The 16,837-nt window shown below is 41.1% G+C and overlaps 1 protein-coding gene across 1 annotated transcript; it reads right to left on the bottom strand.

Moving 5' to 3' along the window:
* Positions 1-15,288: 15,288 nt before the first annotated feature.
* On the bottom strand, positions 15,289-16,083 carry LOC137648032 (uncharacterized). Its single transcript, XM_068380974.1, has one exon. It carries the CDS (start codon positions 16,081-16,083, stop codon positions 15,289-15,291), a length of 795 nt encoding a protein of 264 aa, XP_068237075.1.
* Positions 16,084-16,837: the final 754 nt, after the last annotated feature.

The following is a 16,837-nucleotide window of genomic DNA, read 5'->3' as shown; positions in this document are numbered from 1 at the left end:
CGTGCTAGGTTGTCGCCAACTCAGACAGTTGTGACCCTTGCTATGCACGATCCCGTATTTGATGTGGCTAAGGCACAGGGGTTGATCCAAAATTCACCGAAGAAGCTCCCGGCAAGTTCTTCGATCATTTTGAAATGGTTGCGTCGACAATGGAATAGTCAAAAGATAAATGGTGTGTATTATTACAGAGTATCAGATGACCCCTAGATATTATTATGAAAGTTTCCGAAATTTGCGGGAGGACGAGGAAATCACTTTCCTGGATTACACTTATCAGGTATGACAATGTTTTAAGAGATGGAAAGAGGATACCAAAGTGAGAGAGATGGTTGATTTAGAAGAACTGATAGTGCTGGAACAATATTTATGAGGAATTCATGAACATATGCAAACGTACTTGAGAGAAAGAGAGAGAGGTAAAGAAACTGATAGAGCTGCCTTGCTGAGTGAAGATTTTAATATTATCAGTTGTAAACCCTCTTCGGGTATGAAGTTTTTACCGTTGTTCCGACCAAGTGTCAAGTATTCGCCGAACCATGGAAACCAGTTGAGTAATAACTATGGGAACAAGTTCAATAGTTACAGCGGAAGTACCACTGGTACTATATCAATGCAGAATGGGCAGAATGTGACAGTACCAGAGCAACAATCGTCGAATCGTCCTCCTTCAGGTGTTGTGAAAGATGTGCAGAAGATTTATATTGTCTGTTATAGGTGTTGCAAGAAAGGCCATATCAGTAATGAATGTTGGTCGAACCAACCGAAAGCAGTTTAAGGGTTTAAGGGCAATTCAACTCTACAGAATACGAAGACGAAGAACCAAATACGAAAGGTTGATAAAGAAAATAAACCAGCTAACGCTTACACGATGAACAGGAAAACCCCAAGCAGCGTGGATATCTTTAAACCATATATTATGAAGGTATGTTAGCCTCTCTAGATGGGAGTGAGCAGATCACGGTAAAGATATTGTGTGACTCGGGTTGTAATCATAGCGTGGTGACAGGAGGCGTACACCCGATGGTGGAACAGTCTCTCACAGGAGATTCTGTCATTTTGAAGGAGATAGGAGGTGAGGAAGTTACTCCTATTTTCCAATTGAAACTGTCATGCAAGTCGGTGACAGATCATTTTGATTTTGTGGTAAAGGATTCATTGGCTGTCAAAGAAGAAGTTCTACTGGGAAATGAGGATGGTTGAGCGCCGTTTGTGCCTTGTCCTATTGTAACGGAGAAAGCACTGAAGTATAATCCTACAGCTGAACTCGAGAAGGACAACCCGTATCTGTTCCCTAGTTGTGTGACGACTAGGGGTATGACAAAGAAAGTGGCAGCAGAAGAAGACAGAGAAACCGAAGGAATGATGAACTTGAAAGATTTATTTACGGAAGAAGAGGTTTCCTATGATAGTACGCAAGAGGAGAGCTCTCGGGAGAGTTTGAGAGAAGAGAAATGACAGACGAATGAACAGGAAGACAAGGAAGCAATGGACTTGTAAGAAATAGAAAACTTAGCGTTAAAAATAGGACAAGTGAGTTGGAAAAAGTTGATAGGATTGCAACGGAAGGATGTGACATTAACAGAATTAATGTACCGTGTGGTGGATGAGATGGAGGTGAAGCAGTCTCCAACCTGATATTAACTCAAGGATGGATTGCTTATGAGGAAGAATAGACCTGCTGATATCCCTGGGAATGCCGAATGGGGGATATACTGTCAGATATTGATTCCTGCACCGCTGAGGGAACAGGTGATCACCATAGCGCATGAGACGGGACACATGGGAAGAAGGAAGACGACGGAGAAGATTATGAAACACTTTTTCTGGCCTAGCATGCATAAGGATGTGAGCCAGTTTTGTTGTGCATATTATGTTTACCAGATGGCTCAAAAGCCTAACGAGTACACCAAGAAGGCTCCCTGACACCCGATTGAAGTATGAGGAGAACCCATCAGCAAAGTAATGAACGACATTGTGGGACCGTTACCGAGAACGAAGAAAGACCACACATATATGTTAACTTTTATGTGTCCAGTGATAAGATTCCTAGAAGCCATACCCATCAGGTATATCAGTGCCAAAATAATCACTGAGAAGTTATTAGAATTTTTTACCAAGCTTGGTATTCCGGAAATCGTTCAGAATGACCGAGGAACAAATTTCATGTCAAAGTTGTTTCAGGACGTAATAAAACTATTGGATGTGAAACAACAACTGTCAACTGCTTATCACCCGCAGACCCCTGGTACATTAATGAGATTTTATCAAATTCTAAAAATTCTAAAGAGTATGTTAACCAAGTACTGCAACAAAACAGGAAATGAATGGGACATCGAACTACCTTTGATGTTATTTGAGGTATGCAATGCTTATCATGAAAGCATGGGATGTAGCCCGAATGAAATGGTGTTCGGATGAGAAGAGGTCCGATTAAATTGTTGGCAGAAAAATGGGAAGATTGATAGGAAACAGATGGAGAATATGTCAAGAATTTGAGGCAAAGGATCGGCGAGATAAGCAAGTTTTCCTTCGAAAACCTGAAAATGAGCCAAGGAAAAATGAAGAGACGGTTTGGTATGAAAGTGAGAACAGACAGTTTGCGGTAGGACAACAGGTGTTGGTTTATTTACCAATAAGGAGACTCCCTCTCACCAACAAGCTCCAAGGACCATTCCTGATTTTGGAAAAGATCAGTGATCTGAACTACATTATGGAAACACCTAGAAGAAGGAAAAGTCAAAGGAAGGTACATGTTAACTTATCGAAACCGATACTGCAAGCAACGGATTTCAACAAGAAATTCCTTATCCAAGTTGATGTGTTGGATAATGGGATTGGAGCTGTCCTATTGCAAGAAGGCAAGGAAGGAATTCTTCACCCCATCTGTTTTATGTCGTCGAAGCTGAAGAAACATCGATAAGCCTACTCAACAGTTGAAAAGGAACTGTTAGTGCTAATCATAGCGATAAGGATGTTTGAAGTTTATGTAGATCGACCACAGAAGGAAGAAATTACGGTTTATTCAGATCACAATCCTTTAACTTTTGTTAATAAAAGGAAGAATAACAATCTAAGGTTAACTAAGCAGTCCTTATGTTTACAACCATATTGTGTTAATGTAAAGCATATATCAGGTAAAGATAACGTGGTTGAAGATTATTTATCTTAGGCTGAATCGGTGGATTCAGGGCCAGTTTTAGATAATCTTTTTGGGGGAGCTATCTTACGAAGCTGGTCTGAAATGAGAGTAGTTTTTTTATTTGTGTAGTTCATTGTGTATTTAAGAGATGTATAGCCAGCTCGTAAGGTGGGTTCTACTCATGTAGTATTAAGTAAATGTATGTAAATTACATAAGACTTTCGTCATCCATTCAGTAGTATTTTCATTTAGTTCCGTATATGTAAATTTACATTATTTTAAAGAATTAAATTTTTATTTCCCGTAGTTTTGTTACAAAGTCTTATGTAACTTTGGTTAAAGGTATGCTGTATGACACACACTAGGGATTTCATCATGTTTCCATTTGGTTTGAAGTTACAGGAAGATTCTAGATTAAAGTTCAATCTTTTCTTTTTTAATGTTATGAGAGGAGGTGGATGGAGTTAGCTAAGAGAGTTGCCTCACAAGCGACATTAGTACCCTACTTCAAAAGGCCAAGTTGGCAACCTTGACGCTGCTAGACCATGCCCTCACGCTTCCAGTAGGCCAAACTGGAAGTTTCTGGAATGAATTAGGTTGATATATACATAGGGCCTAGCAATGCATAGGAGGCAGAGAGATACAGCGTAACATGCTACATGATTTGTGCTTCCTCCAGCCTCTATCCAGCCACTACGTGTATAGTGTTTCCTCCCCAATATGCAGGGTCTTTCCTCTCAACGTGAATAGTGTTTCCTCTCAAACATGAATAATGTATAGTGTTTGTTAAAACATTTGGTAATGTTAATTTTGAGTGAAGTGAAGTTAGAATTATAGTGAATCTATGTTATAAAGTGAATTTGTAACTGGCCCTTTGTAATTAGCTTAAAAAGTGAAGTGTATTTACTTTTGCTTAACCGTTTGGTAACCTTGTGTGAGCCCTAAGGATGTGGGAGTAACAATTAAGAATGTGTAAGTGTAATTCTGATTTATTTTTCTATAAGTGTTGTTGTCATTTATTCATTAATTTTCAAAATTTAATATCTTTATAATCAATTTCTAGTGAAATAAGAGATTGTATAATTTTTTTTAAAGTATCATTTTGTCCTAGTCTAAGGTTTAGTTCAGATTTGATATTTTGAGTGATTTATTTTCAGTGTTAATTTTTTTTTAATTTGTTAATTTTTTATAGATTATACTTATTTTTGTAAAGTGTGTATTATTTCGATCACCAATAATTATTTCAGACCTTTACTCATATCCCTTGACTAAGAACCGAAGAGGTTGATTTAAGAATAGTTCTCGTTAAAAGTAAAGTAATCACTCTGTTTTGTTTCAAGTGTAAAGTAAAGGGACCTTTAGATATTAATTGTTCATATTTAGTATTTTTAGGGAGTTGCTTATTATTCTCAGAGCTCAGAGGTTTTACTCTTGTGTATCAGATTGTGTAACATAACTGGATAAATGTATGTTTTTGTTATTTAACTGTTGAGTGGGAACTTGTTGTTCCGAGAAAGTCTCCTTACAACAGTAGGCAAAGGTCAGCAGAGGAGGAAAAGGAGTACTATCACTCAAGGCACAAACACCCTGTTGATAACTTTGATGACGTAGTTCACATACCTTCACTCTATATGCGAAAAAACTGTACTCTGTCCAGAGGAATGAAAACTCCACAGTTGAAATAAAAGCAATTTGATGGCCTACTTTAGCTTTGTCAGGGCTAAGGTCATCTACACTCTTAGGCTCTGTTTTGGCTCCGTCCCAGGGACCCCAGTGAGATGCTGAACACGAATTAATTTTACGTTAAGTAATTATTGAGACAATGGCAATGGATGGTGTGAGGGGCAAATGACAGATCATAGCCAACTGATGCTTTACTCTCAGAACAGGTGATTGACATAGAGGTCTGCGGACGGATAAATAGCAAGGCCCCCTTGAGCAGGTGACTGACTGCTGCAGAAAGGCAAAATATGCTGGGCATTTGTGTTTCTTTATGTTAACATATTTACAAATAGCAAGGCCCAGCAATAACATACAATGATGAATGATAGCCTATATAGATAAAAAGAAGAGATGATTCTGCTTACGATGATATAAATAAAATTTCCAATGAAACAATAGGAAAATAAGTAAAAATGATGTAGGACATTGACCTTATAAATTCTCCCCCCACCCCAAGAAAATTATCAAAAGACCTTTTAATGATTGGATGACAAGAGAAAACAGGCAAAAATAAAATCAAACACTAAATATCAGTCTCTGTAGCGTGCTGGTGGCTTCGGACGGCCTCTTCTCCGGGATACCAGCGTCAGTGGATCATTGTCAGCTATCCCTGTGCTTATGTCTTGTGACTGCAGGACGGGGTTCGACTGCTATTTGCGGTCTTCCTGGCCGCGCTTAGTGTGTCTTGTACTGGCTTCCTCTGTTTTGTTTTGGGGAGGTATGAGAGGTCGTCGCCCTTGTAGGTCGTCGTCTTCGGTGTGCGAGGGTTTTAACCTGCCCTCTGATATCCAGTCTTCCATCCCATGCACCATGATTTTGAAGGCCTTTTCTGTCCTCTCTAGGACGCGGTACGGCCCCTTGTATGGCCGAGTCAGTGGAAGACGTTTTGGCAGATGTTCAGGGCGGTTGGTCGGTAGTGCTTGGTTCTGTCCCTGTACGTCTTACGGCAGGGCGTGAATTTCCCCGCTTTTTCACGTAGACGGCCGATGCTGACGTCGTCGTAGCCCGGCTCGGCTGGGATGAATTCACCCGGAACGACAGGTGTTTCGCCATACACCTTCTCGGCCAGGGAGGCGTCGCTGTTGGACCTTGGGGCTGTGCGGAGGCCGAGGAGGACCCATGGTAGTTGATGGACCCAGTGTTTGTCTGTACACCTGGCCCTTAATGCCGCCTTCAGGGAACGATGGGTTTTTTCAACCATGCCGTTTGCTGCCGGGTTGTAGGCGGTCATGCTGTGTATTATTTTCCATTAGGCGGGCGAGGGACGCTCATAGGTCAGAGATGAAGGCGGGTCTCCTGTCGGTTATCACGTCGTCGGGCACCCCAAAACAACTGACCTAGTTGGAGAGGAAAGTTTGGGCGCACGCATCCGTAGATGATTCGGCCATAGGTGTCGCCTCCAACCATCTCGTTGAGCGATCGATGACAGTTAGCAGGTATCGGGCGCCTCCTGAAGGCGGTAGGGGACCTACCACATCTACGTGGATATGGCCGAATCGTCGTCTGGGTTGCAGGAAGGTGCCGACTTTACTGGTTTGGCACATCTGTGCCCATTCGCTTGCGTCTTTCCTGATGCCTGGCTTGGTGGTTGTCCCCGTTGCTAGGTGGGAAAAGACGTGGATGACCCCGAATATTGCCCGTCGCCTTGATGGTGATATAAAAGGTTGGGGATGGCCCGTGCTTGTGTCACACAGTAGTCTGGGGCCATTAGGGCTTATTTCATCGTCTTCCCACTGCAAGGACGTCGGAGAGGCTCTTGCGTCTGCCGTTGCGGGGTCGGTTGATTGCTCGCAAGCGATGTTGTTGTAGCTCACCCTGATGTAGATGGAGTTGATGTTTATCCATGATAGGGCATCGGCCACTGGGTTCTTGCTCCCTGGAACGTAGGTGATGGTGCAGCCGTATACAGATATGGCTGCTAGGTGATGTTGCTGATGGGCTGACCAAACATCCCCGGGCTTGGTAAAGACGTGGATCAGTGGTTGGTGGTCCGTCTGGATGGTGAATGAAGTCCCCTCTAGCAGATACTTGAAATGCCTGATGGCAAAATATACCGCCAAGAGTTCACAGTCAAACGTGCTGTACCGTGTCGGGCGGCTTCACCTTCCTGGTGAAGAAGGCTAGAGTTCATGGTACATTGTTCACCATCTGCTCCAAGACTGCACCACAGGCTGTGTTGCTGGCGTCCATGGTCAACTAGAGAGGTGTATTGGGGTCCTGGTAGGACAAGGTCGTAGCTCCGCAGAGGGCAACCTTTGTTCGCTCGAAGACCTCTTGTTGAGGAGGCCCCCATTGCAGTTTCTTTGGCCTCCCCTTCAGGATGCCAAACAGGGGAGTCATGATGCCCGCAATGTTGGTGAGGAACCTTCTATAATAATTTGCCTTGCCGATGAACTCCTGTAGACCTCTTACGGCGGTTGGCGTTGGGAACTTGCTGACCACATCGGCCTTCAATATCAAAGAGCGCACCCCCTCCTTTGACAATTCGTGGCCCAGGAATTCTACATTCTCAGCTCCGAAAAGTGCATTTGTCAAAACGCACTACAAAGTCGGTTTCTTGTAGTCGTTTCAACACTGTTCTTACATGTAGAAAATGTTCATCCTGGGACTTGGAGAACACCAGGATGTCGTCGACGTATACAGCACAGAAAGGTAGGACCCCCAGGATGTTGTCCATTAGGCGCTGGAAAATGGCCCCGGTGTTTCTTAGACAAAACGTTGAGTATGCAAAAACGTATGATCCAAACGGGGTTATCATAGCTGTCTTGGGAACATCGTCGGGATGTACCAGGACCTGGAAGTATGATTTCAGAAGGTCCATTTTGGTAAAAATTGTAGCCCCGTGAAGGGTCACGGTGATGTCCTGCCTGTTGGGCAGGGGGTAGTGGTCAGGTGTTGTAACCAGGTTCAGACGTCTGTAATCACCGCAAGGTCTCCAGCTGCCGTTGGGTTTTTTTACCATGTATAGCGGTGAGGCCCATGGGCTGGATGCCTTTTTACACAGTAACCATTTGCTCCATCTCAAGGAAAATGTGGTTGGTATCCTGTAGTTTTTGTGGTGGCAGATGTCTGAATTTGGAGTGAGTTGGTGGGCCCGTCGTACTTATGTGGTCATATATCACATGCTTGCCGGGAATTCCTTCAAATTGTTGTAGTTCAGGCTTGAAAACTTCGGGGAACTCCTGCAAGAGATGGTTGTACTTGCTGTGTGAGACAGAGCATACGCGGGGAATACTGGGCCCGTAGGAGAGTCGGTGGGACCGGTAGGTCTCTTGGTCGACAAGTCGTTTGCGACGCACATCTATTAGCAGACCCTGGTGTGTGAGAAAATAAGCGCTCAGGAGTGGTGTCTTGATGTCGACAATCAGGAAAGGCCAGTTGAACTCTTGGCCCCTGAATGATAACTTCAGCGTTCTTGTTCCGTAACAGGGGATGGGGCTGCCATACGCGGCAACCAATGTGGTCCCGCTGTCTGACGGGTGGCCGTGGTTGTGCTTCGTATGTGGGAATGTAGAGAGGGAAGCGCCGGTATCCATTAGGAACCTTCTCCCTGAGCTTGCGTCGTGAATGTAGAAACCCACGGGGTCGGATTCAGAGGTTCTGTGGCTACTTTTGTGGGTACTTGTAGATGTGGTCGCCTAATTAGTTTTTTGGAAAAGAGCATGGCCAGTCGTATTTTACCGCTCTTCTCCCCCATGTGCGGTGGTAGTAGCACCATCTTGATTTGTTGCTTATTTTCTTCTCGGTGCTGTTGATGCTGGTGGCGACGCGGAAGGGGCCAGGGTTATTGTTGGTGAGGTCTCCTGTCATAGACCGCATGGACCACTGCCTCCTCTGGTTCTGAGGGACACTTTCCTCCTCTGTCACGGCGTTGATCGAGGCGGTGGTGGTGTATCTGGAGGCCTGGGCTGCCAAGTGGACCTTGTTGGCTTTTTCTACCAAAGAGGGCATGTCCAGGTCTTCGGCGCCTTCTACTGGGCGCGGACATTCTTTGGGAGTCTATGAATGATTATTTCTCGGGTCAAGCTGACTTCTTTAGGCCACCCGCTGCTGTCTGACTCGTCCAGCTTCAGCCAGTCTAGGAGTTTGTCCCAGGCCTCCGATAGGAGATTGTCGCCGAGGCGGATTGACATTAGGTCGAGGGCGTGCTGGGCCCTCAGGGAGGCCGTAGACTTTTGCCAGTTTTTTTCAGCTCTGTATAACGTAGGTCTCCCGGTCTCTGCCTCAATCAGGACGACATTTTTTTGAACGTGTCTGCCGAGAGCATCGCCATCACCATGTCGGCCATCCTTGCCTTGTCTGTCACGTTTGCGAGCCTGAAGTGTCTCGGCCCTCTGGAACCATACTATGGCTGCGTCGGGTGTGAAAGGAGGCAGTTATAACTTGTGGCCCGTCGCCACCTGCGTGATTTGAGTTACGATAGTGCCGTGCCCCTCGGCTGCAAGGGGCATAGAACTATTGACGTCCGAGTGTGCCATTCTCCTCACGCTCTGAAACTCACTCTTGAGCCATATTTAGTCCGTTAACGGAGAGAGGGGTTTCCGAGCAGTCAAGTTATCATTAATGTCGTGGCAAACTGCAAGGAAGAACGCAAGTTATTTTGCGCCGTAGTAAGTCCGTTAGCGCCATTTTTGGCGCATGGAGTCGCGAGCACAAACAATTTTTTTCGAGGTTACCATGTCAAGTCCATTAAGGGAAACGCCATGGGTCACCAGTTGTGATGGGCGAATGACAGATCATAGCCGACTGATGCTTTATTCTCAGAATAGATGATTGACATAGAAGTCTGCGGACGGATAAGTAACAAGGCCCCCTGGGGCAGGTGACTGACCGCCGCAGACAGGTAAAATATGCTGGGCATTTGTGTTTCTTTACGTTAACATATTTACAAATAACAAGGCTCAGCATTAACTGTAATATTCCTGTTTTAATTCTATTTTAGTTATTCTCTGTAAAGATGCATGCAGAAAAAGGAAATGAAAAGACGAGTTCTTGAAGAGAGATGTATTCTCTAGTACACGGAGGCAGACACTGACTTGATTTTAAATTCAACTGCCCAACGGCTGGAGTCATGACGTAATGAAAACGTCACTACAATAACAGAAAATCATGACGTAATGATAACGTTACTACAATAACAGAAAATGGAATTTATCATAAATTAAGATAAACTAAAGTAATATATAACAATAGCTCCTCTCTAAATGAAAACAAAATAAGACGATATTATAATAGAAGAATAACCTTGGCAATCATTTACAATAACACACCATAACATCTCTAGTATTCATCATAACCATAACGTATCACAGGTTTTCTATTTCTAGTTGAGTGCCTGATAGGAGTAACATCTGTTACAGGAATATCACCAGAAACCCCAATAGCTGGTACACTTATGTTATTGTGAGGCGAAACATTGGAAGGGGACTCAACAGAAACATAAGGTTGTACTACTTGTTGCTGAGAAGGTAATTCATTATAGGATGTTACACAACTGGACTCATTACTGATACTTTTCTTTTGTTCTGAACCTATAATTGACAATAGTTGATTACAGTGTCGTTTCCATATGACATCTAATTCCTGAACATGAACATTATGCACATTTACACCTGATTTCTGAACAATTTCACCTTGAAACCATTTTGGACCATCTCTCAAGTTAAGTGCCAGAACTTTATCACCTACCTCAAATTTAGTACTTTGTTTGAATTCACAAGATGGTTTATTAGCAATATATTTAGGGTTTATTCTATCTTTGACCGATACAAACTTTCTATTATTCAGGGACACTGATGGGGGAATGTTAGTAACAGAATGTGGAACAGTACGATAATGGAATAAAACTTGAGCCAAGCATGTTTTGAATGATTCACCACTTTGGTATTTCTTAAACAATTCTTTTACAACCCTTATCCCCCTCTCTGCTTGACCATTACTTGATGGTGAATAAGGAGGAGGAGTTATATGAATAATGCCATTGTTCTCCAGAAACTGTTTAAATTTACTGTTGGTGAAACATGAAGCATTATCTGATACGAGTGTGTCACACAACCCATTACGTGAAAACACCAAACGCAAAGCGTCAATTGTTTCATTTGCACTCGTACTATGCACTATTTCCACTTCTATAAACTTACTAAGCGCATCTACAACAATAAGACATGTATGAGATTCATAGAAAAAATGGTCTATATGAACACGAGACCAAGGCCTTGGTGGAGTAGGCCATATTACATGTTGATTTTTACTTGGTCTTGCTTGAACAGACTGACACAACTCACAATTCAGCATCATGATCAATGTTAGGGTACCAGATAAGAGAGTGCACTAAAGACTTCATACTACATATTCCTGGATAGCCTACATGAAATTTTTCTAATACCATTTGCCGTACAGAATGAGGAATTAAAACACGATTCTGATACAGAATGCAGCCTTTCATAATAGACATATCTTTCAGAACGTTCTTATATGGCAACAAGTTAGACTTAGCATTGATAGGAACTCCGTATTTCATACAATGTTTCAATTCAGATAAATTTTCATCCTTATCTGTCTCCTTTTGAGTTTCAACACAGGTTATATTCATATCTGAGAGGGAATTCACAGTAAAGATTAGTTCATATGGCTCACAATCATGACCATATTCAGGTAGAGGCAGTCTCCTTAAACAATCACTGTTAACATTATCTGTGCCTTTTGAATATTCAAAACAGTAATTAAACTGAGATAGTCTTAAATACCAACGCTGTAACCTAGCAGAACATGTGAAAGGTACGCCTGCTGTATGGGAGAACAATTTACGCAAAGGTTGTTGATCATTCCTAATGATGAATTTTGAACCAAGAAGAAATTCTCTGAATTTTTCACACCCAAACACCACAGACAATGCCTCTCTTTCAAGATTTGAGTAATTACGTTCCGCATTGCTCAGAGTACGTGATGCAAATATTACAGGCAGCCACTGAGAGTACATATCTTTACGTTGCATCAGTACAGCAGCAATTCCATATCCTGAACTGTCTGTTTCCAACAAGGTTTCATAACCTGGATTAAACAATTGCAAAGCCCTATGAGATGCGAACAATAACTTAACAGTATCAAAGCACTTCTGTTGTTCTTGATTCCATACAAATCTTACATTTTTATGCAATAATCTATACAATGGAGCAAACTCGTCAGTGAATTTAGGAATAAACCGTTTATAATAGTTACACAGTCCCAAGAATGCATGCAATTTCTTTAAATCTTTGGGTGCAGGGGCATCAACAATGGAACGAACTTTTCCAGGGTCAGTATGCACCCCCATATTATTGAATATATGCCCTAAATAATGCACCTCTTCTGTAAAAAAGGAACATTTATTGTTATCAACTTTGATACCAGCATCCTGAAGAGTATTTAATACTTTCCTCAAGGTAACAATATGCTCATGAACATTAGGAGACAAAATAAGTAGATCATCCTGGTAAATAATCAAATTATTAATGTCATTCAGTAACTGCAACATAAATGACTGGAATATACCGGGACTAGCCCGTAAGCCAAATGGGAGGTAATTGTATCGAAACAACCCTTCACAAGTGTTAATTGTTGTATATTTCTTAGATTCTTCATCCAACGGCAACTGTAAAAATGCATGTGCTAAATCAATTTTAGAGAAAACTGTTGCAAAGCCAACTTGTGCAATGACCTCGTCAATAGAGGGTAATGGAGTTTGCACTGGATCGAGGAATTTATTGACTGTAACTGAAAAATCCCCACATATTCGAATGTGATTCTCATCCTTCATGACATTAACTGTGGGTGAAGCCCAATCACTGGAATATACCTTAGATATCTTACCACTAGCAATTAACCTGCCAAGTTCTTCTTTTACCTTACTTCGTAAACGCAATGGAACAGGTCGAGCTCTTGCAAAAATTGGCCTTGCATCAGACATGACATTTAAGGAGACAGTTAGTTTGACGTCAGACTGAAATTCATCACGTAAATATGTTTTGAATTCAGACAAAATTCTATTCCTGACGTCATCATATTTACTCACATTTACATTATTTACCTTATCAGAATATTGCATAACATCAGGTAACACAAGTTTAATATCCATCTTTTGACATAAATCCCTACCCCACAAATTAACATTACTAGAATTTACAATTACGAATTTGTGTTTCAACATTTTGTGACCATAAGTCACATTTACATAAGCTTCTCCACATAAATTTATAGCATTTCCGCTGTATCCAGGAACACGGTGTTTTGTTGGAGAAATAACAACACGGGCTCTGGCTGCATCACTTTGACATATTGTAGAAACATGACTTCCACTATCAATTTCAAAATCGACTTTCTGATTGTTAATAAAACAGCTCAACATATATGGTGAATCAGACATAGGCACAGCGGAGTTTATTCTAAAAAAGAATTTACCCTTCGCTGAGAACATTCACAGCTGTCTTTTATAACACTTACATCATTATCCGTCTGGTTCCAGCATGCCATCCCCTTATGCTGCGGTGCCACATCTCCCTGGTGCAGTGTTACCAAACCCGCGGTTTACCCGCCCAATTGGGCTACTTTTGAACACCTTACAGCGGGTTATAAAAGAGTGCCGCTACTTGCCTGAAATTGGGCTACTCTGGAAGAAATAAACCGCGGCGCCAATAAATTGTTTAAATGATCTTTACAAATGCAATTTCTTTTATAATAATTTCAAAGTGGAAATGTAGATCGATTATTCTATTTCAAATTTCAATAGTTCACAGCCAGTTTAAACCATCGTTGTAGAGTCAAAAAGAAGATTAACCGACACGCTAAATCAGTTAATGTGCAGGTATTAACCCAGGTCAGATTCTTCACTCATAGCTTCATTGTCTGCTGAGTACTGGCATTATTGTACATGGTACGCAAGCCCTGAAGAGTACATGTACCATAATTATGGTACATATTTTAACCCTGCATACAATGTCTATCAGCTTTCTTTTTTTTTTTAAAGTGGGAAAAGGATAAGGAAACTGTTAATTTGTAACTGACCAAGCAATCAAACGTGTCACAAATGCGATCAACATATCCAAAACGACTTTGTTTCCGATTTGCAAGGAAAATTGGGTCAAGGCTATTAAGCATACTGATAACATTATAAAGGAAGACATGATAAATGACGTCTGTATTAGTTAATTCATTAAATCTTTTGTGACAGAACTAACTTCATCGGACGAAGAGTCACCATAACCACGTTTGCTAACTGAACCTTTGTTGTAAAAACTTTTTTTTTCCATTAATTGAATAAATTCTAAAACAATACAATCACCAATGTAAATATACTATATTAAACTTAGTTAATTGAATCCTTTTATGATTATGTTGAATGAACAACAAATCTCTTTTATTTTGCTAATTTTAATTTTGTTAAATGTCATTCAACTAGTATTTAATTTTGCAAAAAAAATATACGGCTTTATTTTCTGTATTTTGAATAAAAATTATGTAAATTTTCCGATATCATACTCTTCTACAAAAGCTTAGTTGATTGATTTCGATCCCCGCCCTACTAATCTATCACTATAGTATATAATATCAATAGTTTTTAGTACCAATTTAATGATGGCTAAGTTACTATAATTGGGCTACTTTTAAAGCAACTGCCGCTACTTTTGAGGCTTTGCACCGCGGTTTGGATGTCAAGTTAAGGCCGATTCACACGACCCGTTTTCTTTCCGACAGGCTGGCCGTCGGTTAACCGGCGTCTAGCTTTCTTGAGTGCATTCAAATGCAACTGTTCACACGACCCGTTAGGCTGACGGCGGCCCTCGGACGTCAGCCGTCCGAGTCGGCCCGGCTTTCTTTCCAAGAAACCTCGTCCGGTTTGACGGACGTTAGCCACCCGTCCCAACCAACGGGTGGATGATGTTTTGTGTGAACGAGGACCTGTATCGTACCCGTTCATTTCGTGGCATACAACCCCGACTTTTCCTCATAGTATAGAGTCATAGTTATTAGTTAGTTTGTTGTTGACACCATGTATTAGAGGTTAATTGAACTTTTTCAAGGGTATGAGGAGATGTTTGACATGGCAAACAAGATGTATAGAAATAATTTACATAAATAAAAGGTATGGAAAATGACTGGAGAGGCATTAAATAAAACAGGTGAGTTTATCGCAATTTTAATATTATTGGCATGGTGCATAAAGCATTATGAAGTTGCATAACTTATTTTATCAACACAGTTATCAACCAACATCTTATAGTGTCAAAATTATCGTAATTTACTCGGTCCTAACGTGACAGAGTCTAAGTAAACAATGAAAACCGCACGCTGGTAAGCGGATACGGAAAGCCTCGTGTGAATGTACAACATTTCGACGGCGGTTAGCCACCACCCAGCCTGTCGGAAAGAAAACGGGTCGTGTGAATCGGCCTTTATTTGGCAACCCTACTCGTTACTGCATCTCTCGGAGCTGCTTCAGAGACTGCATGCAATGACTTTGCAGTGGATTTGCAACACCTAGCAAGGTGACCAGTTTTCTGGCATTTCATGCATTTCAGTTTCATGGCAAAACAATCATTAGTAAAATGATTTGCTTGCTGACCACACCTTATGCAAATATATGAAGTAGGAACCTTTTTAATACCTTTAGCCCTATGTTCAGTAACTTTATAGCTTGTGTGATGATTGCATTCTAGCTTTATATCCTGAGCATCAGCGGAAAATGTTGTCAGTAGTTTCGCCTTCTCAACACACTCGTTAAATGACTTGTTTTCACAGTCTTGTAACAAACCACTCAGAATGCTGGCAGACCTTAAGCCACTCACAAATGGATCTTGCAGAGACCTGTCCCGACGGCAATATTTATAATTGCAATTTGAACACAAGCCATTTAATGCACGTGCATAGTTTTCAATAGATTCATCCGGAAGTTGTTTCCTATTCAGGAATTGTACCGTTGCACCTATCACACTCTTTTTAATCTCATGCTGAGAAATTAACTTTTCTTTGATGTTTTCGTATGTGGCGTCTGACAGTTTCACTGGTTTAAGTCTCCGTTGCACATCAGTAACGACATTTACAGGAAGAGATTTGACCAAAATACTAACCTTCTTAGTACTGTCGTCTCCAGCTTGCTGCAGTGAATCAGCAGATTGATCTGTGAATCTTTCAAGAAACTCAACTACAGTTTCTAAGCTAGGATTGAATGCTGGACACTGTGTCGCCATGATTAATCAATTTATTTTCCGTTGTATTCCTCGTCGCCACTTGTAATATTCCTGCTTTAGTTCTATTTTAGTTATTCTCTGTAAAGATGCATGCAGAAAAAAGGAAATGAAAAGACGAGTTCTTGAAGAGAGATGTATTCTCTAGTACATGGAGGCAGACACTGACTTGATTTTAAATTCAACTGCCCAACGGCTGGAGTCATGACGTAATGAAAACGTCACTACAATAACAGAAAATGGAATTGATCATAAGTTAAGATAAACTAAAGTAATATATAACATTAACATACAATGATGAATGATACATAAATAAAAAGAAGAGATGATTCTGCATACGATGATATAGATAATATTTACAATGAAATAACAGGAAAATATGTATAGGAGAAAAAAGGGAATTCGAAGGGTAAAAATGCTGTAGGACATTGTCCTTAGAATGGGAGCAATGATGTATTGTAGTCGAGTTAAAGACAAGGATCTTTACCTTCGAAGCATAGATTAAATACTAAGTCATTTGCTAACACACTATTACTCTTAGGTTACTTAGACTTACTTACTCCCTCCAATATATTGGGTATACTGTCCTGAGATTATATATTCATAATGGACATAATCAAATAAATGGTGGAGTAAAATTACGAAGGTGTAATTACCCTAAACTTGCTTTATTATATAAATTTACATGGAAGAATCGGACAGCTTAACAGCTGCGAAAAAGCAAATAATTGAACCAATCAAAGGATGCCAAATAATA

This window comes from Palaemon carinicauda, chromosome 10 (assembly GCF_036898095.1).
Source record: "Palaemon carinicauda isolate YSFRI2023 chromosome 10, ASM3689809v2, whole genome shotgun sequence".
Lineage (NCBI taxonomy): Eukaryota > Metazoa > Arthropoda > Malacostraca > Decapoda > Palaemonidae > Palaemon > Palaemon carinicauda.
This window is presented reverse-complemented; position numbering and strand designations above follow the sequence as displayed.